General features: G+C 47.7%; 1 protein-coding gene across 2 annotated transcripts in view; it reads right to left on the reverse strand.

The window, feature by feature from the left end:
* The window catches only part of CNTN5 (contactin 5), a 2293676-nt gene that overhangs the window by 872113 nt on the left and 1394654 nt on the right, over window positions 1–26909 (reverse strand). For both annotated transcript variants that reach the window (XM_075337481.1, XM_075337482.1), the window contains one exon: window positions 5324–5536. In XM_075337481.1, coding sequence (XP_075193596.1) covers window positions 5324–5536 — 213 coding nt within the window. The remainder of the gene's footprint in view (window positions 1–5323; window positions 5537–26909) is intronic.

Raw genomic sequence — 26909 nt, forward strand, 5'->3', positions numbered from 1 at the left:
GGAGTGTATGTGCATATGCTTGGTGTGCCCTCCAGATGGGGCTCTTTAGACCTGCATTCTCATGTTCGGTGTGGGTTTCAGGGGTCAAACCCCACCAATCAGAAAGATATCTGCTGTCCTAAGCAGAGGAAGTAACTTTTATTCTTCGTATGTGCCTTTTAACTCAATAGCTGATGTGAATTAATGGAGCGGTCTGGGCATGTACTTTTGTAAATATTTGCCTTTCTTAAGGCCCCGTTACATGCAACGACGTATCTAACGATATATCGCCGGGGTCACGGATTCTGCGACGCACATCCGGCATCGTTAGCGACGTTGTTGCATGAGACACCAACGAGCGACTGCTATGGATGGAAAATACTCACCAAATCGTCCATCATTGACATGTCATTCATTTTCAAAAAATCGTTGATTGTTGAGGATGCAGGTTGTTCATCGTTCCCGTGGCAGCATACATCGCTATGTGTGACACCTCGGGAACGATGAACTACAGCTTACCTGCGGCCGCCGGCAATGAGGAAGGAAGCAGGTGGGCGGGATTTAACATCCCGCTCATCTCCGCCCCTCCGCTTCTATTGGGCGGCCGCTTAGTGATGCCGCATGAACCACCCCCCTTAGAAAGGAGGCGGTTTACCGGCAACAGCGACATTGCTAGGCAGGTAAGTCCCGTGTGACGGCTCCGAACGATATTGTGCACCACGGGCAGCGATTTGTCCCGACGCACAAACGACGGGGGCGGGTGCTTTCACCAGCGATATCGCTAGCGATACGTGTACCACCCCCTTAAGCCCAGCACCCCACCAGAGGAGCCCCCAGGGGCATCAGATCAGCCCCCACCCCAGCTGAGAAGCCCCCAGAGGCATCAGATCAACCCCCCACCCAAGGAGCCCCCAGCGGCATCACATCAGCCCTCCACCCCAACAGAGGAGCCCACAGCAGCATCACATAAAGGCACCTTTACGCGCAACTAATGATATATTGCCAGGGTCATCGATTCCGTGACGCACATCCGACATCATTAGCGACATAGTTGCATGTGACAGCAAGGAGCAACTGTTAACGATGGAAAATACTCACCTTATCGTCCATCGATGACACATCGTTCCTTTTCAAAAAATCGTTGATTGTTGAGCTCGCAGGTTGTTCGTCGTTCCCGAGGCAACACACATCGGTACATGTGACATCTCGGGAACGACGAACTACAGCTTACCTGCGGCTGCCAGCAATGACGAAAGAAGGAGGTGGGCGGGATGTTACGCCCACTCATCTCCGCCCCTCCGCTTCTATTGGGCCGCTGCTTAGTGACGGAGGCGGTTCGACGGCCACAGTCACGTCGCTAAGCAGGTAAGTCCGGCTCCTAACGATATTGTGCGCCACGGGCCGCGATTTGACCGTGACACACAAACGACGGGGGCGGTCACGCCCGCTAGCGATATCGCTGTGTGTGACGGGGCCTTTAAAAAATTCCAGTTCTGGAGGATCTTTTTTTAGTTCTTTATATTGTGCAACTTGTCTTCTTCTTGGAATGTATAAATAAATTGACAACAGGGTGTTTCTTTTCCACTGGTCTATAGATTGTATTTCTACATAGACTGACCCTGACAAATGAATGCTAGACTGTGCATCGATAAACTCTTTTTTTTTCCAAAGGAAATCTTAATGATTGTTAATTGTTCATACATTGCCAGAAACAATAACTGAGGGAAGACTGAGTTGATAAAAGTTCCTTTATATGTGCAGCCTTAAGTAAGGGAGCTAGACAGCAGAAGACACACTGAAGTGCCATCTCACAGTGTCTGTAGAAGAACATTGCCATCTGCTGGCCAGAAGAGAGCAGGAACTGAGCAGTGCAATGTGTGTTTCCCCGAGGGAAGAGTTTTAGAGGAGACTCCAGGTCAGGTGACGGTTGTGTCACAGTTACAAAATATTAAAGGCCTGGCTGGACTGAGAAGGAGGGGAACCTGCATCAGGCAGGCCTTCTGGCAGGAAGGCCAACGGCCACAGAATGGTCCAAGAGTGATCAGATCCTGGAACAGACGTGAGATATCCCAGAGCCGCTTGGAAATTCATGGCCACCATTACAGAGGGAACGCAAAGACTGAATACTGTCTCCAGAGGAACCCGAAGACCGAAATATTGAGTACTACGTCCAGAGGAACCGAAGACCAAATATTGAGTACAGTCTCCATAGGCACTCGAAGACCGAATATTGAGTACTATCTCGAGAGGAACCGAAGTGCAAATATTGAGTACTATCTCCAGAATAACTGCAAGACCAAATATTGAGTACAGTCTCCAGAAGAAGGTCAGACTTCACGGTCAAGCATCAAAGACCAAATACCGACAACAGAAGGAACCCAAAAACCAAACACTGAATACCAGACGCTGATGGTCAAGCACTGAATGCAGAACGTATGCCTCGGAGGAAAGACTTATAGTATTGAGTGAGAATTTAGGTTGCACTTCAGAGAGCAGAGGCGGCTAGCTGATGTTGTGAGTGAAAATACTCCCTAACTTGGACTTGAGGCCTAGCGAATAATGTCTCTAACCCCATTGGGCCTTGAGCCCTGTTTAGTAGTATTGTTTGGATAAACTACTGGTAGAGTGACTCAGACGCCTCCCTGATCTAGGGATCTAGTTTACAGTAACATTGACCTTCACCTTTGCCTAGTGGAGGGAATATACTGTGTAAAGAATACTGTGATTGCATTTTGTATAGTAGTGTTGCAGATTTCTCCACTGTGAAATAATCTGATTTGTCACTGTTACTTGTGCTATACCATTGTCTTATATATAAAGTGCCAATCCTTATCTGTATAAAGTGAATAAACCACTTTTGATTTAGTTCCCACTGACTCATCATTCTCTGCACTGTTACATCCCAGCACCTGCTTTACACTTATTCATTAAAAAATTCCATCACGGTATTTTTAAAAATTGTCTTAAAAGGAATCTGTCAGCAAGGTTTTGCAACCTCATCTAAGAGCAGCATGATGCAGGCAAAGAGATTCTGAATCTAATGGTGTATCACTTAGATTACTGACTGCAGCCGTTCTGACACAGTGAAAAATATTAATTTTAAAAAATGTAGCAGAACTCTGGGAGCTGTTCCCGCCACACCAGGCTTTCAGTGTGCATTTCCTTAGACAGATGCTGCTAATCACAGAGGGGAGTGGAGTCGGACTGCAGCTTGTGCTCCTTAGACCCCCTAATGATAAAGCTAAGAGGCTTAAAATAACATACAAGTAAACAAAAACAAAGATAAGAGACAACTGGCTGTAAAGTGTATGTTAACTCTTAAGGCCCCGTCACACTAAGCAACATCGCTAGCAACATCGCTGCTAACGAACAACTTTTGTGACGTTGCTAGCGATGTTGCTGTGTGTGACATCCAGCAACAACCTGGCCCCTGCTGTGAGGTCGTTGGTTGTTGCTGAATGTCCTGGGCCATTTTTTAGTTGTTGCTGTCCCGCTGTGAAGCACAGATCGCTGTGTGTGACAGCAACAACTAAATGTGCAGGCAGCAGGAGCCGGCTTCTGCGGAGGCTGGTAACCAATGTAAACATCGGGTAACCAAGAAGCCCTGTCCTTGGTTACCCGATATTTACCTTTGTTACCAGCCTCCTCCGCTCTCACTGTCAGTGCCGGCTCCTGCTCTGTGCACATGTAGCTGCAGCACACATCGGGTAATTAACCTGATGTGTGCTGTAACTAGGAGAGCAGGGAGCCAGCGCTCAGTGTGCGCTGCTCCCTGCTCTCTGCACGTGTAGCTCCGTGCGGTGGTAACCAAGGTAAATATCGGGTTGGTTACCCGATATTTACCTTAGTTACCAAGCGCAGCATTGTCCACGCGGCGCTGGGGGCTGGTCACTGGTTGCTGGTGAGCTCACCAGCAACTCGTGTAGCGACGCTCCAACGATCCCTGCCAGGTCAGGTTGCTGGTGGGATCGCTGGAGCGCCGCAGTGTGACATCTCACCAGCAACCTCCTAGCAACTTACCAGCGATCCCTATCGTTGTTGGGATTGCTGGTAAGTTGCTTAGTGTGACTGGACCTTTGCAGTATGCTGGCTTCAGATTACATAGCAACGACGTCCTCACAAAGTCCCTTTAACTCCAATAAATCACTGCCACAAGGTGTCTCCCTTCTGTCTAAATTGCCTGGTGCCAAGTAAAACCAGTCCATATACATGATGTGGAGGAGGTTTCGTGTCTCCCTGACTCTCTGCTCGTCTTCTCCTGTCCCTCCAAATGCATATATGCATAACAATAAAGGAGGGGCTTTCTACTAGGAGCAGACAAACCATTGGACAAAGGCAGGGTTTAAGCATGCTGGGAAGTGAGGGAAAGGAATTTCCAGCTCCTGCAGTGCTGGCAGAATAATAATGAACAGGAACTGCTTACTGATAAAAAATGGATAGCAGGTTACTTAAGGCCCTTTTCACACATCAGTTTTTTGCCAACAGTCACAATCCATTGACTCGACGGATCCGTCGCAGCTTGTGGAAAAACTGATGTGACGGATCCATCGAAAAAATGGATCAGTCGCATCAGTTTTTTAGTACATCAGTATTTTTACACCCCATCTGAGCATGCTCAGTTAAAAAAAAACGGAATCCGTCGCCGGATTATAACGGATCCTGCGCCCATAGGCTTCCATTATACCAAACAGTGGACAGCGACGGATTCGTCACTGTCCGTTTTTTCGACATAGGCAAAAAAACGTTACTTTGTCCGTTGTCTCCGTCCGATGGACAAACAATTTTCGACGGATGCGTCGAACGTCGGATGAAACGTGAGGCCATCCGTCGCAAACCGTCGCTAATACAAGTCCATGAGAAAAAAAACAAATCCAGCGGCATCAGTCGCCGGATCCGTTTTTTTCAAAATTCGATGGATTGTGACTGATGGCAAAAAACTGATTTGTGAAAGGGGCCTAACTGACCCATGACAGGTCCGGGACTGAGGGCAATTTGCTTTACTACAGGTTTTTTTAAAAACATAAAACCCCTAGGGCATAAGGTCCTAGATATAAGTGCAACCTTTGCAGATGTTGCCCTTGCTGCCCCTTCTGTTTCTCTCTCATGCTTTGTCATTGAAGCAATAGGTGTCATGCTGCAGCTGCATCCCCCTCCTCCTGAATTTTTATTTTTTTCACTGTTGACAAATTTAAAAAATAAAATATGATTTCTGAGCAATTACACTGATCATGCAGCTAACTGATAGGGAACTACAGGTTGAACTTGTGTTTGTATGTGAGGGGTAAACCAAATAGGCAATCCAGAACATGGATGTCACACAATATATAAACACAGGAAGACTCACCATCATCTTGTCCATCTGAGAGCTGGTAGAGGTTTGTTGGGGAGCTATATTGTCTTGTTCGCTCTCTTTCGTATTGTCCAATAGGTTCTAGAGAGGAGCTGCTATATCTGGGTCTGTTCTTGTTGTTAAATAGTGCCAAAGATGAGCTCCCTGATTTTCTTCTGAGTATTGCAGCATATGAGGTCTGTTGTCCAGGAACAGCACTTGAGAGGACTGAAAGACAAAAAAACCCCATCCTTAGAAAAACATTCAATAAAAACAAATTGTAAATATCTGCTCCGATGTTTGATGACCATCCAATGATGAGGCTGGGGCTGTTAGGTGGGGTATTGCTATTATCCAGAATGTCAGGCCGGCTGATCAGAGCTATTCTAGATTGGCAGTGTGCTGACCTAACGGGGGCTAACAAGATCAGAATTGGGACATAGTGTACAGTGAAACCCGGACTTGGAGCTCAGAAGTGGGTATCTGATTTTAAGGCCTGAAATTAGGCATTAGACCAAATGTAGCTGACATTTGACGTCTAGTCCGAAGCCTTAATATAGGGGTCAGGAGAGGTCTCTGGTAGTCCTTTATATGGTTCTTCATTCAGCCCTGATTTTGATTGCATATCCAGCCTCTAAAGCCACAAAAAAGAAATTTTGACCTCAGAACAGGCACCTAAATGAATCCACACCCTTACATTATTTCAAACCCCAGACAAAATCTTTAAAGTGCACCAATCGCCGGGATTTTCCGATATAAACTAAATCCAGTGCTATACTGGTGCTATCATGCTAATTCTATACATATATTTAGTTGTAAGATTAGATGTATAGTTTTTGAAATACAGGTGTGGCTCCTCTACGTTTTCAGTCACTACAGGGTATTGCATTTCACTTAAGGTGCAGTACTCATCCCGGGTAAGGAAGAGGTTAACCACTAGTGTTCACTTACACAACACACACAAGCTCAGGTGCTTTCCCACTGGAACTGCGCTAGAGGTGGTCACCATAGCAACGGGACTTCCCCTGCACCAGTGAGTCATCGGAAAGGTGGAGACAGCATGAAGGAAGTGAGGAACACGCAGACTTTGACCTCAGAATAGTCTGGGACACAGAACAACACGGCCATTGAGGAGAGTGCTTTAGAGCTTCCTCAGTTTGGACCGGCCCAACTAGAAGGAAACAAGAGAGCTTACCAGTGGAGGCTGTGGGACAGAGGAGTAAATATGGTCGCTGAGGGGAGAGCTTAGTTGCTCCCTCGAGACCACAGTTCAGGGTACGGAGCCCTAGGGCGGCGTATACATCTAGTTGCACAACCAGAATCCGTCGGACAGGCGAATTTCATGTCCCTCTGGCCACCACAAGATCTCGGAGCACAGTAGCAATATAGAGCCTGGAGTCGTGATCACAGTCTTGCCCCACTCGTGATGCATGCAGACGGGACGGGAACTCCAAGGGTGACAACTGGACTTTGAGTAAAAGACCTTGAAACGCAACCAGTGTGTCAGCCCATTATTGCCGGCGTCATCACCCGCATTCCAACACCAATTGTCACTACTACCTCCATCATCCTCCCTAGGGCTCAGCTCCACCTGTGGGGAGCTGAACCATCCCAGCTGCGACACAATCCACCCAAGGGGATATCACCCTCAGTGGCGGCTAATCCCTGGCCACACACCACTGGTGGTATCACGAGACAACAATTCCTAACATCCTCATCATCCCTCCATCCCTCCATCCTTCATCCACTTTCCCTTTTGTGGACACCTCGGGGTCACGAAACCGGGCAGGGCCACCCATGACATCCCCAGACCCTCACTGGCCTAGTGACGAGTAGTTCCCCGGACCCTATGGGGTGCTCTTCAGGCAAGTAAAGTTACAGTAATGTACAGCTTTTTGATTGGCAGAAGCTGCCAAATAGCTAATATATGGGTCCGGTTTAGCTATCTATTCCCACCTCTATCTGCTGCCTGGCCTCTGTAGATGCTAGACTGTATGGGCTCCTTCCAGGTATGAGTTATTCCTGTCACAATCTAGCATCTAAAGAGGCCAGGCAGCAGACAGGGACGCAATGTAATGGACTGGTGTGGAGTCTGAATAGTCTTGTCTAGAATCAGAATTTATTCATGTGGCTGGAAATTGGTGCAGGGGCTAAAGACGTCTTGCAAGTAATCTTCATCAGAAGTCGTAATTGCAATATGGGCCAAAGAGAGAGCAAAATACATTAAAGTCTATAATCAAAGACATCTCCTGACATGTCTGCTTTAGTATACATACAGTGGGGAAAAAGTATTTAGTCAGCCACCAATTGTGCAAGTTCTCCCACTTAAAAAGATGAGAGAGGCCCATAATTGACATCATAGGTAGACCACAACTATGAGCGACAAAATGAGAAAACAAATCCAGAAAATCACCTTGTCTGATTTGGCAAGATTTTTTTTGCAAATAATGGTGGAAAATAAGTATTTAGTCACCTAAAAACATGCAAGATTTCTGGCTCTCACAGACCTGTAACTTCTTCTTTAAGAGGCTCCTCTGTCCTCCACTCATTACCTGTAGTAATGGCACCTGTTTGAACTTGTTATCAGTATAAAAGACACCTGTTCACAACCTCAAACAATCACACTCCAAACTCCACTATGCTGAAGACCAAAGAGCTGTTGAAGGACACCAGAAACAAAATTGTAGCCCTGACCAGGCTGGGAAGACTGAAACTGCAATAGGCAAGCAGCATGCTGTAATGAAATCAACTGTGGGAGCAATAATAAGAAAATGGAAGACATACAAGACCACTGATAGTCTCCCTCGATTTGGGGCTCCACGCAAGATCTCAACTTGTGGGGTCAAAATTATCACAAGAACGGTGAGCAAAAATCCCAGATCCACGCAGACGGACCTAGTGAATGACCTGCATAAAGCTGAGATCACCGTAACAAAGGCTACCATCAGTAACAGACTATGCCACGAGGGACTCAGATCCTGCAGTGCCAGACATGTTCCCCTGCTTAAGCCAGTACATGTCCGGGCTGATCTGAAGTTTGCTAGAAAGCATTTGGATTATCCAGAAGAGTATTGGGAGAATGTCATATGGTCTAATGAAACAAAAGTAGAACTGTTTTGTAGAAGCACAACTCGTTGTGCTTGGAGGATACAGAATGCTGAGTTGCATCCAAAGAACACCATACCTACTGTGAAGCATGGGGGTGACAACATCATGCTTTGGGGCTGTTTCTCTGTAAAGGGACCAGGACGATTGATCTGGTTCAGGAAAGAATGAATTGGGCCATGTATCGTGACATTTTGGGTTCAAACCTACTTCCATCAGCAAGGGCATTGGAGATGAAACATGGATGGGTCTTTCAGCATCATAATCATCCCAAGCACACCGCCAGGGCAATGAAGGAGTGGCTTTTTAAGAAGCATATGAAGATCCTGGAGTGGTCTAGCCAGTCTCCAGATCTCAACCCCATAGAAAACCTTTGGAGGCAGATGAAAGTCCGTGTTGCCCAGCGACAGGCCCAAAACATCACTGCTCTAGAGGAGATCTGCGTGTGTGCCGCCCCCGTGCCAGCAGCCAAGCTGCTCGGATCCGGACCCGCGGTGGCTCGAGCGGCATCCGGACCCGGGGGTCGTGCGGCCACTCAAATGAAGGGGGTATTTACAAGGAATTGTGTTTAGAGTTCGTGATGCCACCCGTGGTTTGTGGTAATATGAAGTACCACTGCTGCAGTTGGAGTACCCGGGGGCGATGGAATGGGGCAGCAGGAACACTCCACGGGTAGGGGGAATGCCCCGGGACTCGGTGATGGTGTTCGGGGAGTGCCATGGGGAATGCAGGGGGTCACTTGCATACTCACTCAGTCCATAAAGCTGACACCGACAACCGGATAAATCAAAGTTCTGGATACCGCTGCCACTGAGGGGAGCTAGTTTCGGTCCCGTCCCTGATGCTGCTGCTTGGTGATCTGTTACCTTCCTCCTGGCACTAAGTTCTATCTTCTCTTGGTCCCGGTAGTATAAAATAGCCGGGTCCCGCTCCCCAGTATGGCTAACTGTGGGAGCTTGCTCTCACGGTTCACGCTTGGGATTTTTTGGACCGTTTGAGTGAAAAGTCCTATCCCCCTTGTTGCACTAGTACCCCGATTTTGGAGCGGGTGGAGAGCGGATCTTGAAGGCTCCGTTCTCATCGGATAAATTGTCAGGTTGCCTGAAGCTACTCCCTGACCGAGGGTCCACGTACCCCATCGTTCCCTGGTCCTAGCCCGGTGATGGTGCAAGGCCACCGGCTTTCCTCAACGACAATTTCGTGCCCCTTGCCACGATCCCCTGCGACCGGGTCTAGGCTCAGACCACCGTCTGCTACCTAGATAGCTTGCAAGGAGCGCTACTCCTGATCTCCTCTCTCCTTCACTTCCAACACAACACTCTCTTACTCCTCACACTCCTGACCTCCCCTTAATCAACCCCCCAAGTGGGCGACCCTATTCCACTCAGGCCGTCCACTGGTGTGTCTGGTGGGTGTGGTGCAGAGTGTACCTAGGAATTTATTAGCTGTTATCAGCAACACCATGTAGTTAGGGACCCATAACCAAGGAGGAGGTGGATATTGCACGGGAGGGCAGAGTGTACAATACCCTGTGATGACCTGATAGTCCAGGGGCGTCACACATGGAGGAATAGGCCAACATACCACCAACAGTGTGTGCCAACCTTGTGAAGACTTACAGAAAACGTCTGAGCTCTGTCATTACAAACAAAGGATATATAACAAAATATGGAGATGATCTTTTGTTATTGACCAAATACTTATTTTCCACCATAATTTGCAAAAAAAGTTTGCCAAATCAGACGCGGTGATTTTCTGGATTTGTTTTCTCATTTTGTCTCTCATAGTTGAGGTCTACCTAGATGTCAATTACAGGCCGACCTCCTCTTTATAAATGGGAAAACTTGCACCATTGGTGGCTGACTACATACTTTCTTTCCCCACTGTATATTTTACAAAAACCATACAAAAAGGAGGACTAATTGAGAGCAGTGTGATACTATTCCGTTTGATACTAAGGATGCTACGGGAGAGGGGTCAGATGGGCATATCTGTGAATCTTCGTCTGACATAGGGCTGCTTTACACCCTGCGATCTCGCTAGCGAGATCGCTAGCGTGTGTACCCGCCCCAATCGTTTGTGCGTCACGGGCAAATCCCTGCCCATGGCGCACAAAATTGCGCGGACCTGTCACACATACTTACCTGCCTAGCGACATCGCTGTGACCAGCGAACCGCCTCTTTTCTAAGGGAGCGGTTTGTGCGGCGTCACAGCGACGTCACTAAGCGGCCACCCAATCAAAGCGGAGGGGAGGAGATGAGCCGGACGAACATGTCGCCCACCTCCTTCCTTCCGCATTGCCGGCGGCCGCAGGTAAGGTGAGGTTCCTCGTTCCTGCGGTGTCACACGTAGCGATGTGTGCTGCCGCAGGAACGTCGAACAACATCGTACCTGCAGCAACAATGATAATTGAGAATAGGGGGTGATGTCACCGATTAGCGATTTTCACCGTTTTTGCGACAATTCAAAATTGCTCATAGGTGTCACACGCAAAGACATCACTAACACGGCCGGATGTGCGTCACAAATTCCATGACCCCAGCGAGATCACTTTAGCGATGTCGCAGTGTGTGAAGCACCCCATATAATTAATTGGATAATTATTATATAATAATTAGTCTAAACTAAATCAGGTGTTATTTATTTAGACATTTTTTGCCATCATTTATCAATATTTATTTGTAATTTCATCCCCATCCTTCCTTTATCACTATCATATAGTTACATTCCTGCTTGCCTTTGATACAGTATATACCCAGTTCATTATTATTGCTAAGTAATCCCTAATGTGACATTCTCTGCATTCCTTTTAATTTCATTCTTATTTTTTTTATATTTTTTTTTATTTTTCTCTTTTTTTTATGTTCAGTGTGAGCTGGAGAGTAACTCCATGGTTTTGCTTTCCCTAGACGTTTTGGACTCATTAAGCAAAAATCTCCACAGCAGCGTCTCGCTGTGGAACTTCAGCTGACCTTTTCAAATAACTTTAAGGAACGGCAATGTAGTGAGAGGGAAGTCTTCTACCTGCCGCAGTTCCGCTCTGCGCACCACCACTCCAGCAGCTCTGACAAGTGTCTGAGATTCCCAGCTGATGGTGCGGGGGCGTTCCATCTCACTCCTCATTACATACAGTACTGTATTATGTCAATGATATGCGATAATAGCTGTACAGAGCGTAAGGACTGGAATATCGGGAAGACTAGAATTGATTCTATGGAAAAGATTTAAATGGCCGCTGCTGTTTTAACAAACTGTGAATCAGAAGTAACAGTGAAAATAAGAAATTTTGTAATATACTGTATCTTATAAAAAAAATCTGATCATCTGCTTCTGTCAAGGGAGAAATTTGGGTAAGACTGCTAATGGAGTCTTTGTTCAGGGTAAATCCAGAGGTACGGGCCAAATTAGCTATCTGCACAGATATAATAAATAACTCAGAAGCAATGACTACAGACACTGTGCTCACTCTTTGAGCCAGTATAGGCATCTGGTTCGTGTATTCAATAGCTTAGATTTTAGTATTCAACCTTCAGACATGCACAAAAGTATCAATCTGTCTTTTCTCACACATCGAAACAGTACAGGGAGGTGCGTAGAGACATAGAAACCCACATTTCATCCCACGGATAATACATTCTCTCTTTGTGTGAAACCACTGATAAGCATGAATACCTTCTCTGTTCATTGTTTGTACATTTGTCCATTCGTCCTTGTTTAACTCTTTCTTGACCATACAGCTTAGAATCATATTATGGCGTCTGTGCAATTGTCATATAGACACACAGATAATTATGCAGCAACATCTATACTTTGATTATTTACATACACAGAAAATCTTATTACGTTTGAACAAACAACCTATAGCCCAGACTACCTTCACACTTCTTTCTTCACTGTCCTTGGAAATTCATCACTCACTATAATATAGCATGCAAGACCAATTGCCAGATCACTGAGGAGTCTGATTACTGCCTGACATTGAACTTTGTGGAGAAAGGAGGGGTGCGGGCAGAGTGACAGAAAGACAAGAGAGAGACACACAAAGATAGTGCTGCTGCTTTCTAGTATGTTTCATCTCACCCCACAGCTAGATATACAGCTCAGTGCTACTGTATAATGTCCGCCATGCAGCTGAGTTCTATTATATGTTTTATCTCACACCAGATAGGTATACAGTAAATACACTGCTCAGTACTGCTGTATAATGTCCGCCATGCAGCTGCTTTCTATTATATGTTTTATCTCACCCCAGATATAAATACACTGCTCAATGCTGCTGTATAATGTCCTCATGCTGCTGCTTTCTTTCTAGTAAATGTTTTACCTCACCCCAGAGCTAGATACACTGCTCAGTACTGCTGTATAATGTCCTCCATGCTGCTGCTTTCTTTCTAGTAAATGATTTATCTCATCCCAGACCTAGATATACAGGTTTGACCTGCTGTATAATGTACTCCATGCTGCTGCTTTCTTTCTAGTAAATGTTTTATCTCACCCCAGAGCTAGATACACTGCTCAGTACTGATGTATAATGTCCTCCATGCTGCTGCTTTTTTTCCATGTAAATCTTTTACCTCACCATAGAGCTAGATACACTGCTCAGTACTGCTGTATAATGTCCTCCATGCTGCTGCTTTTTTTCTAGAAAATCTTTTATCTCACCATAGAGCTAGATGCACTGCTCAGTACTGCAGTATAATGTCCTCCATGCTGCTGCTTTCTTTTTAGCAAATGTTTTATCTCATCCCAGATCTAGACATACAACTCATAACCGCTTCATATTGTTCTCCATGCTGCTGCTTTCTTTGTAGCATATGTTTAATCTCATTTCAGATTTAGATACACTGCTCAGCACTGCCATATAATGTCCTCCATTCTGCTGCTTTCATTCTGGTAAATGTTTTATCTCATCCTAGACCTAGATATACAGCTTTGAAATGCTGTATAACATAATATAGAAATTGTCTGGAATGTGCTCTGTGAGTGATCAGCTATAGGTGACTGTGTGTTTATTTTCTGCAGAGTGGCGTCATTGCAGGAAGAAGTAATGGTGGTCAGCGCTGGATGAAGAAGAAAACAAAGCTGAATAACTTCAGCTAGAGATGTCACTGGTAAGTCAGTGGATTACATGTACACATACACACTATACACTATATTCACAGCTCCTGTGTATAATGTCACTGGTTATCACTGTATTACCTGTACACTATAAACAGAGCTCCTGTGTAAAATGGCACTGATGATAATATTAGTGTTATTAGTATTGTGTTTTTTATTCATGATCATTACTGTAGTATTATACGTCCCTGTGTGGTAGTAATATGTGGTCTGGTCATGGTGTGATGGAATTTGTCTCTTGTGTGTGGTATTATTTGGTCATTATGTGGTCTGGTCATAGTGTTGGGGTATTTCTCCTTTGTATGTGGCAATATTCAGTTACTATGTGGTCTAATTATGGTGTGGTGGTACTACTCTCTTGTATGTGGCTGTATTTGATCACTATGTGTTGGTAGTATGTTGTCTGGTCATAGTGTTGCGGTATTTCTCTCTTGTTTGTGCCTGTATTCGGTTACTATGTGGTGGTAATATGTTGTCTGGTCATGGTGTGGCGGTATTTCTCCCTTGTATGTGGTATTATTGGTCTTGGTATAGTGGATTGTGTTGTGTATGGAGGTCACTTTTTCTCTCTTATATCAATATGGGAAAAATTCTTTATTTCCAATTGTTGTCTCTTGTTTTCTACTGCTAAATTCGCTTTGACTACATCTTCAGCTCTACAATGTGGCTCTCAACCAACTTTCAAAGTCGAAAGTGGCTCTGGCTCTTGAGGTAAAAAAGGTTGGGGATCCCTGTGCTAGAATGTATCGGCTCAATGCCAACATGCCGTAATTTCTGTCACGTGTTGGCGGGTGTTCTGATTTCCTGGGGCATGAAGCGAAACCATTGCCTCCTGCAGTTCGCCATTTGTGGATGCTCTTTTCTCATTTCACAGGAAAGCGGCCATGAGTGACATTGTCTCCTGCAAGAGAGCGCGGTTATTGTGCTCAGCATGAAAAACGAGAGTTCTTTATTGTTTTCGATGGATAAGGAGGTTTTATGCTGGGGACTGTTTCTGGGAGGGGGTTAATGCGGGGGGTTCCTCTCTGGGGTGGGCTTATCTGATGCTGCTCGGGGCTCCGCTCTGGGGTGGGGGGCTGATACAATGTTGCTGGGGGCTCCTCTGGTGGAGTAGGGGGCTGATGCGATGCTGGTGGGGGCTCCTATGATGGGGTAAGGGGCTGATATGATGCCGCTGGGGGCTCCTCTGGTAGGGTGGTGGGCTTATGCGATGCCGCTGTGGGCTCCACTGTTAGGGTGGGGGGCTGATGCGATGCTGCTGAGGGATCCTCGGGTGGGGGGCTGATCTGATGCCGCTGAGGGCTCCTCTGGTGCTTTGAGGGGCTGGTGCGATGCTGCTGGGGGCTCCTCTGGTGGGGTGGTGGGCTTATGCGATGCCGCTGGGGCTCCTCGGGTGGGGGGCTGATCTGATGCTGCTGGGGGCTCCTCTGGTGGGGTGGGGTGCTGATGCGATGCTGCTGTGGGCTCCTCTAGTGGGGTGGGGGATTGATGCAATGCTGCTGGAGGTTCCTGTGGTGGAGGGCTGATGCGATGCCGCTGGGGGCTCCTCTAGTGGGGGGGCTGATGCGATGCTGCTGGAGGCTCCTCTGGTCGGATTTGCAGGGGTGTACAATGGTTGTGGGATATGGTGGGTGTACAATGCTGGGGATTTGGGAGGTGTATGCTGGGGTTGCTTGTAGTGGGATTTTCAGGGAGTGTACGATGCTGATGGGATGCTTGCACTAGCATTTGGGGAGGTGTGCGACACTGGGGGTATGCCTGTGGTGGGATTTTGGGAGTGTACGACGCTTGAGGGGATGCCTGCAGTGGAATTTGGGCGGTGTACGACGCTGGGGGAATACCTTCAGTGGGATTTGGGCAGTGTATGACGCTGGGGGGATACCTGCGGTGGGATTTGGGCAGTGTACGACGCTGGGGAGATACCTGCACTGGGATTTGGGGGGAGGGTGTATAATGCTGTGGGGGCCTCTGGTGGATGGGGGGATTTGAGGGGGTGTGAAATGCTGTGGGGGATGCATGTAGTAGCATTTTTATGGGGTGTACGATGCTGGGGAGGATTTCTGTTGTGGCATTTGAGGAGGGGGGATTCTTGCCATGGGATTTGGAGTGATGTACAATGCTGGGGTTTTGCCTGTGATGGGATTTAGAGAGCTGTATAAAGCTGGGAGGATTTAGGGGGATGTACGATGATGGGGGGATGCCTGTGCTGGGATTTTGGGGTTGTAAAATGCTGTGGGGATTTGAGGGGGTACGATGCTGGGGGGGGTGGCATTTGAGGGGTACGATGCTGGAGGCGATGCCTGCTGGGAGGGTTTAGTCATACAATGCTGGAGGTTACCATGTGGTGTGATTTGTGGGTTGTATAATGCTGGAGGAATATAGAGGGTGTATGATGCTGGAGGAATGCTTTAAATTTATGTCCCCTGACCCCTATATTATACTCACATTCAGGAGACTTCTATCGCTGACGCTCCTGTTGGTCCCCTGTGAATTGTGGCCTGCCGGCTACGCCAATGTTTGATTGAGTGCGGCAGAGGTCACAACTCAATGCAACTTTCAGAGCCTTGTTCTGCGCGTGACTAGCGGGTGTGCTGCGGCTGGCTGTCTGAGCTCTGACGCTATTGGGCCCCCCCAGTTTTTTCGCAAGGGGCCCCCATCAACCTTAATCTGGCCCTGAATTAAAAGTCAAGGAGAAGACTTAAACAGGTTTTCCACTACATAATGCTCTTTTCTTTGATCTTTTCCTAACCCAGTCTTGTAACCAAAGCCATTGTTGACTGGCCGATGCTTTTCTAATATGTGATGCACTGTGTAATCCAATATTTCCCCGCAAGGGGCCAGGAGGCATTGAGCCACATCTATTATATGCAACTCTAAAGATCCGACTGTAGTCCTGATGTAAATGAAAGTTTTAGCGCAAAGTTTCCCTGTCTCTACATAAAACAAAAGTTCAGATCAAAGAAAATAAATGTCAAATGGATTTCGCCTCTAGGTGTCCTTTATTTTTTGTATTAAAAACACATTTTTTTTTATAATTTAATACTTCATTTTTCTTTTTTTTTTTTAAGAACCTGAGTAACAACGACTGTTAGATCTGGGCCATGGGACGCATAGCAAAATAAAATACAATGACGAATTCCTTCTATTCCCCATCACCGGGGTTATGAATCGGCAGAAAGGATAACACAGCTGCTTCTTTTATGATAAACATATTTCTATGACTTGGAGCAAATTTTGACTTTAAAAGAATGAAACTATATATATGCTTTAAAAGTTATATACAGTTAGGTCCAGAAATATTTGGACAGTGACTGAATGTTCGTGATTTGGACTCTGCAGGCCGCTATTTTTTATTTCAAATGAAACAACTGATACGCAATTGAAGTGGAGACTTTCAGGTTTAATTAAAGAGAACCTGTCACCAGATTTGGGGCCTGTAAGCTGCGGCCACCACCACTGGGCTCTTATATATTGCGTTCTAACATGCTGTATATAAGAGCCCAGGCCGCTGTGTAGAACGTAAAAATCACTTTATAATACTCGCCTAAATGGTCGGTGCGGTGCAGACTGGTCGGATGGGTGTCTCCATTCTCCGGTACCGGCGCCTCCTCTTTCGGCCATCTTTGTCCTCCTTCTGAAGCCTGGGTGAATGACACGTCCTACGTCATCCACACTAGCTGACATTGAGGTCCTGCGCAGGCGCACTACAATAATTTGATCTTCCCTGATCAGGGTAGATCAAAGTGTGCCCCATCTAGCATATAATGACAGCCAAAGCTTTTCCATAGAAACGCCATCGAGGCAATATGCCAAAATCCAGGGGTTCCCACAATATCCTCATTCAGTATTGTCATATCAAGCACTCCAACCACACCATCTACCTTCAAGTGAAATAATTCTGTCTTCAGTTTAATATACTTCTCTCTAAACCCTCAAGGTCACTATATGGGCACCCAGACCTGCTCTTCTGTGCGGGGCTACTCACATAGTTCACCATCTGGAGACCTGCTCTTCATAGCTGTTAGCTGCTGGATCAGATGCAAATCCATCAAGCTGATAGACAGACGCGAGCTATATATCATGTGCCAGCAGGCCAAATGGGGCTTTTGAGCCACAGGTTGAGGACTCCTGTCCTAGTGGATAAAGCAAAGTTTCTAAAGACAGTGTGAGAAGTTTGATTTGGACCCTCAACCACATGCCTATCCAACATCTCTTGAATTGTAGCCAAACTGTGTCAACATCAGTATCTTTGGTTTGGACCCTGAACCTCATCACTATCCAACACCGCCAGAATGAATTGATACTCAGACTGTGGCCAAACTCTGCCCTCCAGCATCAGTATGTTTGGTTTGGACCCTGAACCTCCTCCTTATTCAACACCTTTAGGATGAATTGGAACGCGGATTGTGGTCAAACTCTGTCCTCTAACATCAGTATGTTTGGTTTGGACCATAAATCTTATCCAACACCTTTATGATGACTTGGAACATGGATTGTGGCCAAACTCTGTCCTTCAACATCAGTATGTTTGGTTTGGACCATAAACCTTATCCAACACCTTTAGGATGACTTGGAACATGGATTGTGGCCAAACTCTGTCCTTCAACATCAGTATCTTTGGTTTGGACCCTAAACCTCATTCCTATCTAACACCTTTAGGATGAATTGGAACTCAAATTGTGGCCAAACTCTGTCCTCCAACATCAGTATCTTTGGTTTGGACCATAAACCTCATCCTTATGCAACACCTTTAGGATGACTTGGAATGTGGATTGTGGCCAAACTCTATCCACCAACATCGGTATTTTTGGTTTTGACCCTGAACCTCATCCTTATTCAACACCTTTAGGATAAATTGGAGAGCGGATTGTGGCCAAACTCTGTCCTCCAACATCAGTATCTTTGGTTTTGACCCTAAACCTCAGCCTTATCCAACACCTATAGGTTGAATTGGAACTCGGATTGTGGCCAAATTCTGTCCTCCAACATCAGTATCTTTGGTCTGGACCATGACCCTCCTCCTTATCCAACACGGTGGCCAAACTCTGTCCTTCATGATCTGAACTTACAGTATAAATGCTTTGTTGGTTGAATGGACAGAAAATCCTACAGACACTTCCCAAATCTTGTACAAAGAGTAGAAGAGTAGAAGCAGTTATATCTGCTCAGTGGTGAAAAACTCTATATTAGCCGCACCCTTGGTTTTGGAATCAGATGTCCAAGAAGCCAATCTAGGTGTGATAATCAGCCATATTTTGGGAAATGTAGGGTATGAAAATAAGTTTCCTAGACCTGACAATCCCTTTTAATCCATCCTCGATTCCACGAACATTGTGTTCCCTAATATCGAATTTCGCTTCAGCAATCATGAGGCTGTATAATGACATGTTAAGTTATGGAAAATGTAATTGCTAGAACACCTCCTTAACAGCAAATTACAAATTAATTCCTGTGACATTCTGAGAAATGCCAGAATTAAAGCTGCACAATTACTACTTTTAAGGTAATGAAGTGTTAGAACAATGCTAAGATTACGGCCAGTAAAAACACGGCAATAATACTATTATTATCATCACCGAGAGCGAGGTAAAGTGCAGATTAGTGCAGGGTAATTGGAAAGCTATTATTTTCTTCAGTTATTGTGTTAGTACGTTTTGCCATTTTTTATTTTTATAGGTTACATTTTTTTGGAAACAAGATTCCACTGTATGTAATTCATTTAGGACAAGTGGGATTGCGGTGATTCTAATTGATAGAAAACAATGACGGTATTATCTGTCATAAAAAGGGTTTGACGATTTCCAACCCTCGCCTGTCCTCAGGTGTTTTAAAACAATCATTTTTTGCCCATTTGCCCTTCCCAGGTCCAGCAATGAGTCTTGACTGCTGCTCTCAAGGGATTGTTATTGTCTGCAGCTCTGATGTCATATTCACAGCACTGCAGACAATCAGTGAGCTCAGCAACTCTGCCCAACACCTCACAGCTCTTCATCTCAGTGATTGGCTGCAGCACTGTAGATGTGGTGTCACCGCTGCAGACAATTATAAACACCGAATCCAGCAGCAAAAAAAAACTGCAATGGACCTGGGCAGGGTATGTTAGTCACAGTTTATTTTCTTTAAAAAAAAAAAAAAACTAATTTCACTTGAGGAAAGGATTTTCTTTTTTTTGGCACTTTATCTAAGAGCAGCATGATGTAAGGACTAACACCCTGATTTCAGTGATGTATCACCACTTTCTGGGCTGTATTTTACTGTTTCAATTACGGTAAATCAATGGTTTATCAGCAGAAGATTATCACTACAGGATTAGGTTTCTCGTGCATTCTGGTCCAACATCACTCCAGTTTTTTCAGCATACAACGTTGGCAAACTTCATGTCATTGAAGTAATGATGAATAGACAAAGGTATGGAGACATTCTTGTTAAAAAAAATCTGCTGCCATCTACCAGGATGATGAAGATGAAATGAGGGTGGATTTCAGCAAGACAATGATCCCAAACACACGGCCAAGGAAATCCTCAACTGGTTTCAGAGAAAGAAAATAAAGCTGCCAAAATGGCCGAGCTGATAACCGCAGCTGAATCCAATGGAATATTTATGGAAGAAACTAAAGCTCAGACTTCATACAAGTTGCGCATGGGACCTTCAGGATTTGGAGAGTGTTTTTGTGGAAGAATGGAACAAAATCACACCTGAGCAATGTGTAGCGCCCCTGCGGTCATGCTACTAAAATCTGCAACCTGGTTCCTGGAGTCCTAGCCCTGGCTAAACCCGCACACAGCTAAAACACTTACACAACCCTGAACACAAGAGGGTTGGCCGTCCAATGGTGTAAAGCCTGTCCAGGAAGTGGAGGTTGCCTAGGAGGTGTAAATCTAACCCTCCTGTAGCTAGGTCCCTAGAGGGAAGGGGAAGGGTTGGTGAGTGAAGTGGAGGAGAAAAATCAGACTAGTCCAGACAGAGACAGAGAGAGGAGAAGGAAGGTAGAGGATGCCAGGCTGGGTGTCAGGTCTGGGTGCGAGGCCTGAGGATCATCGCACGATGCCCGGGGGAGAAGAAGCTGGCTACGGGGTCTGCAGGGGACTCTGACAGAGCTGTGCAAGAGAAGTGCACGGAGGGGGCTATAGCCAGGCTACACAGACAGAGCCGAGACAAAGGGAACCAGGAATCTGTCCCCAGCACCAGGAGAGTGTAACCTGTGAGTAAAAATCAGCAGTAAAGACTCCCTGTTTCACTCGGACTTTGCCTGTTTGGATTCCTTTCAGCCTGCACCTCATCCAGCACCACGGTAACCAGCAGTGTGTGTACCTGTTTCCTGCATTGTCCCCCTCATCCAGTACCTAGAGGACACTGGGGTTTACCCTACCTGCAGAGGGGGTTAACACTTGCTGCTGAGTCCATCAGCCCCAGTCTCTCATAAGCAGCAGCAGCGGCACCTATTTCCTTGTCGCACTACCGCAGGTGGCGTCAAGAACTTTAATTTCATTATCCCTTGTAAATAGCCCCTGCTATTTCATTAAGTGTCCGCAGGGCACGGGACTGGGCAACAGCCACCCAAAGTGACATTCCCGTTTGCAACCGCCCTGGACCGAATACCCCCTTCCCTGGGCGACACAAATGCATGCCATTAGTTTTTCCAAACAGGAGGCGGCTTGAAGATGTCATCACCAACAAAGGCATTTCTACAAAGTATTATATTAATTTCAGCAAGTGTGTTCATTACATCTATGGTCTGATTTCTTTGCCTGTGGATTGGAGAATCCAGTGAGAAATTCATGTCAATGACACCTTTAGAAATATATTTACTTACAAAATTGGTGATTTGTTCATACTTAAGGGTACTTTACACGCTGTGATATCGGTGCCGATATTGCTAGCGAGCGTACCCGCCCCAGTTGTGTGTGCGACACGGGCAAATCGCTGGCCGTGCCGCACAACCTCGCTTACCCCCGTCACACTACTTACCTGCCCTGCGACGTCGCTCTGGCTGGCGATCCTCCTCCTTTCTAAGGGGGTGGGTCGTTCGGCGTCACAGCGACGTCACACGGCTGCTGTCCAATAGAAGCGGAGGGGCGGAGATGAGCGGGACATAACATCCCGCCCACCTCCTTCCTTCCGCATTCCTGGTGGACGCAGGTAGGAGATGTTTGTCGCTCCTGCGGTGTCACACATAGCGATGTGTGGTGCTGCAAGAACGACAAACAACATCGCTAATAAGCAGTAAACTATTTTTTATTTCAGGACGACCTCTCCACGGCAAATGATTTTGCCCTCTTTTGCGATCGTTTCAGATCACTCTTAAGTGTCACACACTCCAATATCGTTAATGACGCCGGATGTGTGTCACAAACAACGTGACCCCGACGATAATTCATTAACGATATCGTAGCGTGTAAAGCCCGCTTTATTTCAACCACTGAGGATTTTCTCTTACAAAGTGAGAACAGTACATGACCAGCTGAGGGAGTATTCTCCGGTCGTGATGTCTGTGTTACCAAACCCCTTATACTATAAATAAACACACGGACTGCATGCGACTTGGTTCAAATGGCCACAGCAGCCTTTTATTGCCTATTGTTCACAAACTAAGCACCTTAGGGACGCCGTCCAACGGGCGACCCAAAACAACACACATATAACAATAGACAATGCCAATTACATGACCCTCCCGGGGGCAGGCCCAGTCCATAACTACTACTCCCCCTGCCCCTGGCCGCAACACACCGACCCAGAGACGAGGTGCCAATCACCCACGGATTGACACCCCCACACTTTGGCAGAACCCCGTGCCTGCCACATCCCGGAACCGAGAGCCACCATACCGAGACAATGACTCCCGGTCCAGTTACCAGTCACTTCCAACCTCTGGACCAGACCTACCCCCCCCGCCGCTGTGACAAATAGCATCCCAACATCCCAAACCACGTCCCCCAGATGACAACACAAAAAGGGAGGGTGGGCGGGGATCTCTTGGCGTCCGGAAGAAGAAGAGGAGGTAACCCCCTCCTCTCCCAGACTAACCCTTTCCCTACTCCTCCTCTTCCTCCCAAGCTAAACCACCCCTTAATGCCATATTAGGCCTGCCAAGCAAACTGTCCCTATTAACCCCATCACTCCCTAACTCCCCCTTGGTCATGTCGCCCCTCCTCCCCAGGGGATCCATGGCTGTCTTGACCAGCTGAGGGAGTATTCTCCGGTCGTGATGTCTGTGTTACCAAACCCCTTATACTATAAATAAACACACGGACTGCATGCGACTTGGTTCAAATGGCCACAGCAGCCTTTTATTGCCTATTGTTCACAAACTAAGCACCTTAGGGACACCGTCCAACGGGCGACCCAAAACAACACACATATAACAATAGACAATGCCAATTACATGACCCTCCCGGGGGCAGGCCCAGTCCATAACTACTACTCCCCCTGCCCCTGGCCGCAACACACCGACCCAGAGACGAGGTGCCAATCACCCACGGATTGACACCCCCACACTTTGGCAGAACCCCGTGCCTGCCACATCCCGGAACCGAGAGCCACCATACCGAGACAATGACTCCCGGTCCAGTTACCAGTCACTTCCAACCTCTGGACCAGACCTACCCCCCCGCCACAGGACAGACCACGTGACACCTTACGTGGCCTGGACCCGCCACACACCAAAAGCTCGCTCAACACCATCCTGCAGGCCCAATGCCCATAAATCCACTCCAATGTCGTTGAGGTGCACTCCGTCACCCCTCCGAAACCGCCAATCTGCCGGCTCCAACTCCCTGTGCCTCACCACAATCCCACCGTTCCTGATCACAAACCTGGCAACCACACGATTCACCTGGGCCCTGGCCTTATTGACCTTTTCCACCGACCGAGCCCCCCTCCATGACAACCTGGTCACTATGTCTGACCACACGACAATCAAACCCGGGTACTGCTTCCACAACCGCAGTAAGTCAATCTTTATATCCCGGATCAGATCCCGTGACGCCCGGACTCCCAGATCATTACCTCCTACGTGTAATACCAGCACATCCGGAGGCCGGTCAACCTTACAATAACGACCAAATTCTGGGACCACCCTGCCCCACTCCATGCCCCGAACACCGATCCACCGAACAGTCGCCTGCCCTCGATCCAGCCCTAGCTGCCGACCATTCGGGCGAACCGCCGCCCGCCGAGCACCCCAGAACACGAAGGAATGCCCCAGAATCCAGATTAGGCACATCCCTACAACAAAGAAAGACAACGAAAACAGAAATTAAAACCAATAACATCACCACCATCAACGCCTCTCAGAAAAACCCATTCTACCTCCGTCCTCTAACACTTGTACATTACCCCCTCTTTTTTTTTTTTTTTTTACATATAAAAACCACTTCCAAACCACCAAACCACCTGTACCTAGACCAAAGTTACCATAATGCTACAACAGCTGCGGCCTCACGTACCGCCGAAAACAAGAACATTCCCATCTACCAATACGCTTTACCACCTCATCTCCGAGCCCCCAACGAGCGGCCTCCGTAGCTGCCCCTATCCGAAAGGAATGCGACCCGAAATCCTCCGGGCGCTCCCCCACATTCCGCAAACTTCGCCGCAGAACCGCTACAAACTGGAACCTTGATAAAAAGGACCCATCCACGTGCCGCAAAAATGGGCCCGGTAAACCTCCCCTCACGGCCATGAATTGCTCCACCAAACGTACTGGGCACAACTCCTCCCCCGGGACCGCGTATAACACCACCAACCTACCCCGACCCAGCTGATCCGTTTTCGACCGACTAATCCGGCACTCCACCTGATCACCGCCCACTCGCACATCCTCAAGCAGCAACCCGCCGCCTGTCACCCTGGACGGGCTTACCAACTCACCGATCCGGAAAGCCCCATAAAAAGCAAGACCGAAAGCTGTTGTAAACAAAACAGTCTCGTAAACCGACTCACAAATGCCGCTCAGGCCCCCCACCAACCGCCTCAACAAACCAAACGATACGGGACGCCTCTTGTCCCTCTCCCGCACACCGCGGCGGAACCCCCGCAAGGCCCGTCTAACCCGAAAATCCTGCGAAACATCTTGTTCCCCTCTCATTTTTAACCAAAACGCCACCGCCGCCACCCGATGCGCCACGGCCGACGCCGATCGCCCGGCCGAGAAATCCACACTCACCAACGCCAGTAATGCCACCAAGTAATCCACGCTTACCCCATCAAACATGCGACCCAGCAACTCCTCCCATTCAGCCCACACCTTAGCATATCGGCACCAAGTCACCTCAGTCACCGAATTCCGAATCAATTCTGAGATCACCGCCTCACCAGATTCCATAAATCCACGGGACACTCCACTCCGACTTCGTCCGCCCAAGGCAGTAGCGCCCGAAACCTGCTGAACTAAAACGAGACAAAGCGTCAGCCACCCCATTGTCAACTCCCGGAACGTGCTTTGCCACCACCTGTACGTTCAGCTGCAGACATCTCAACACTAAATGCCGCAAAAACACCACCACTGGCTCCGACTTAGCCGACAAGTTGTTAATAGCAAACACCACCGCCTGGTTATCACAATGGAAGCAAACCTTCCTCCCGGCAAAACGCGACCCCCACAGCTCCACTGCTACCACGATAGGAAATAGCTCCAACAGAGCCAAATTCCTGACCAAACCGCTCTCCCGCCACGCCTGTGGCCACCGACCCACACACCAGTGACCTCGAAACACGGCCCCAAACCCTGCCGACCCAGCCGCATCGGTGAACAGCTGTAACGCCCCGTTAGACGCCACCTTCTCCATCACCAGGGCCCGGCCATTGAAACACTGCAAAAATTGATCCCATACCAAAAGATCGTCCTTGATCGCCTTCGTGATTCGCACGAAATGTGTCGGCGACCGCACACCTGCCGTCGCCGTTGCCAAACGTCTCGCAAAAACTCTCCCCATCGGCATAATCCTGCAAGCGAAATTCAATTTCCCAAGCAAGGACTGCACCACCTTAAGCCGCACCTTCTTTGCCGCCTTCACCCCTGCCACCGCGGCCCTCAAATCACGAACCTTCTCCTCCGGCAACCTACATTCCATGGCAATAGAATCAATCTCAATCCCCAAAAAACGCATCACAGGCGCCGGGCCTTCCGTCTTATCGGGGGCCAAGGGAATGCCGAAGCTGTCTGCGACTTTCTGCAACGCAAATAACAACCCCGCACAAACCATTGAACCCGCCGGCCCCACACAAAGAAAATCGTCCAAATAGTGAATAATGGACGTAAGCCCAGACACATCCCGAACCACCCACTCCACAAACGAACTAAACGCCTCAAAATACGAACACGAAATTGAACAACCCATTGGCAAACACCGATCAACATAATAACTGCCATCCCACCAGCAACCTAACAAATGCTGACTATCTGGATGAACCGGTAACAACCGAAACGCCGCTTCCACATCAGCCTTTGCCATCAACGCACCCCGACCCGCAGCCCTGACCAGGTCCAACGCCTTGTCGAACGACACATAATATACCGCCGCTAACTCCGGTGCAATGCCATCATTCACCGATAACCCCTCTGGGTAAGACAAATGATGGATAAGCCGAAATTTGTTCAGCTCTTTCTTCGGCACAACCCCCAACGGCGAAACCACCAACTTCGAACACGGCGGGGCGTCATAAGGACCGCCCATTCTGCCCAAAACCACCTCCTTTCTCAGCTTCTCATCCACCACATCCGCATGATCCCGAGCAGAACGTAAATTACGGTACGGCGGGGGCGATGGACTAACAGCCGACGGGATACGGAAACCGTCAGAAAAACCAAACCATAACAACGCCGCTGCCTCGCCGTCCGGATACCTATTTAAAAAGGGGGCCATCGCTTCTACCTTCACCGGCGTCATCCCTTTTTCCAACCCCGTCACCCGCTTTTCCTTTCCCCTTTTTAAAGCACTTGGACAAGCTATGTCCTCCCCCACAACCTGAGCATTCATGCTTAAACCGGCATGCCGCTCCAAACCTGCACTGCCCCTCATTATATTGCCAACAGAAACCTTTTTTCTGACTTGCCGGGGACCCGGCCCCCGGTCCCCCGGCACCCCCCCGAAAGGGCTGAGTCGGTGCTGACATCAGTCGCATCCATAAGGAAATATCCTTATGGTCCCAACGCATATCCGGCCGCAACGCCTTCCGCTGCCGGAATTGCTCGTCGTAACGCAGCCACGCCAGCCCGCCATAAACCCGATAAGCCTCCCCTATCGCATCCATGTAACCAAACAAGGCCGAACAATGCTCCGACTCCTTTTCCCCGACCACGCTCGCCAAAATCGCAAACGCTTGCAACCAGTTTGCAAAAGTCCGAGGAATAAGCCTATAACGGCGCTTTTCCTCCT

The sequence above is a fragment of the Anomaloglossus baeobatrachus genome, chromosome 2 (genome assembly GCF_048569485.1).
Source record: "Anomaloglossus baeobatrachus isolate aAnoBae1 chromosome 2, aAnoBae1.hap1, whole genome shotgun sequence".
In the NCBI taxonomy this organism is placed as follows: domain Eukaryota; kingdom Metazoa; phylum Chordata; class Amphibia; order Anura; family Aromobatidae; genus Anomaloglossus; species Anomaloglossus baeobatrachus.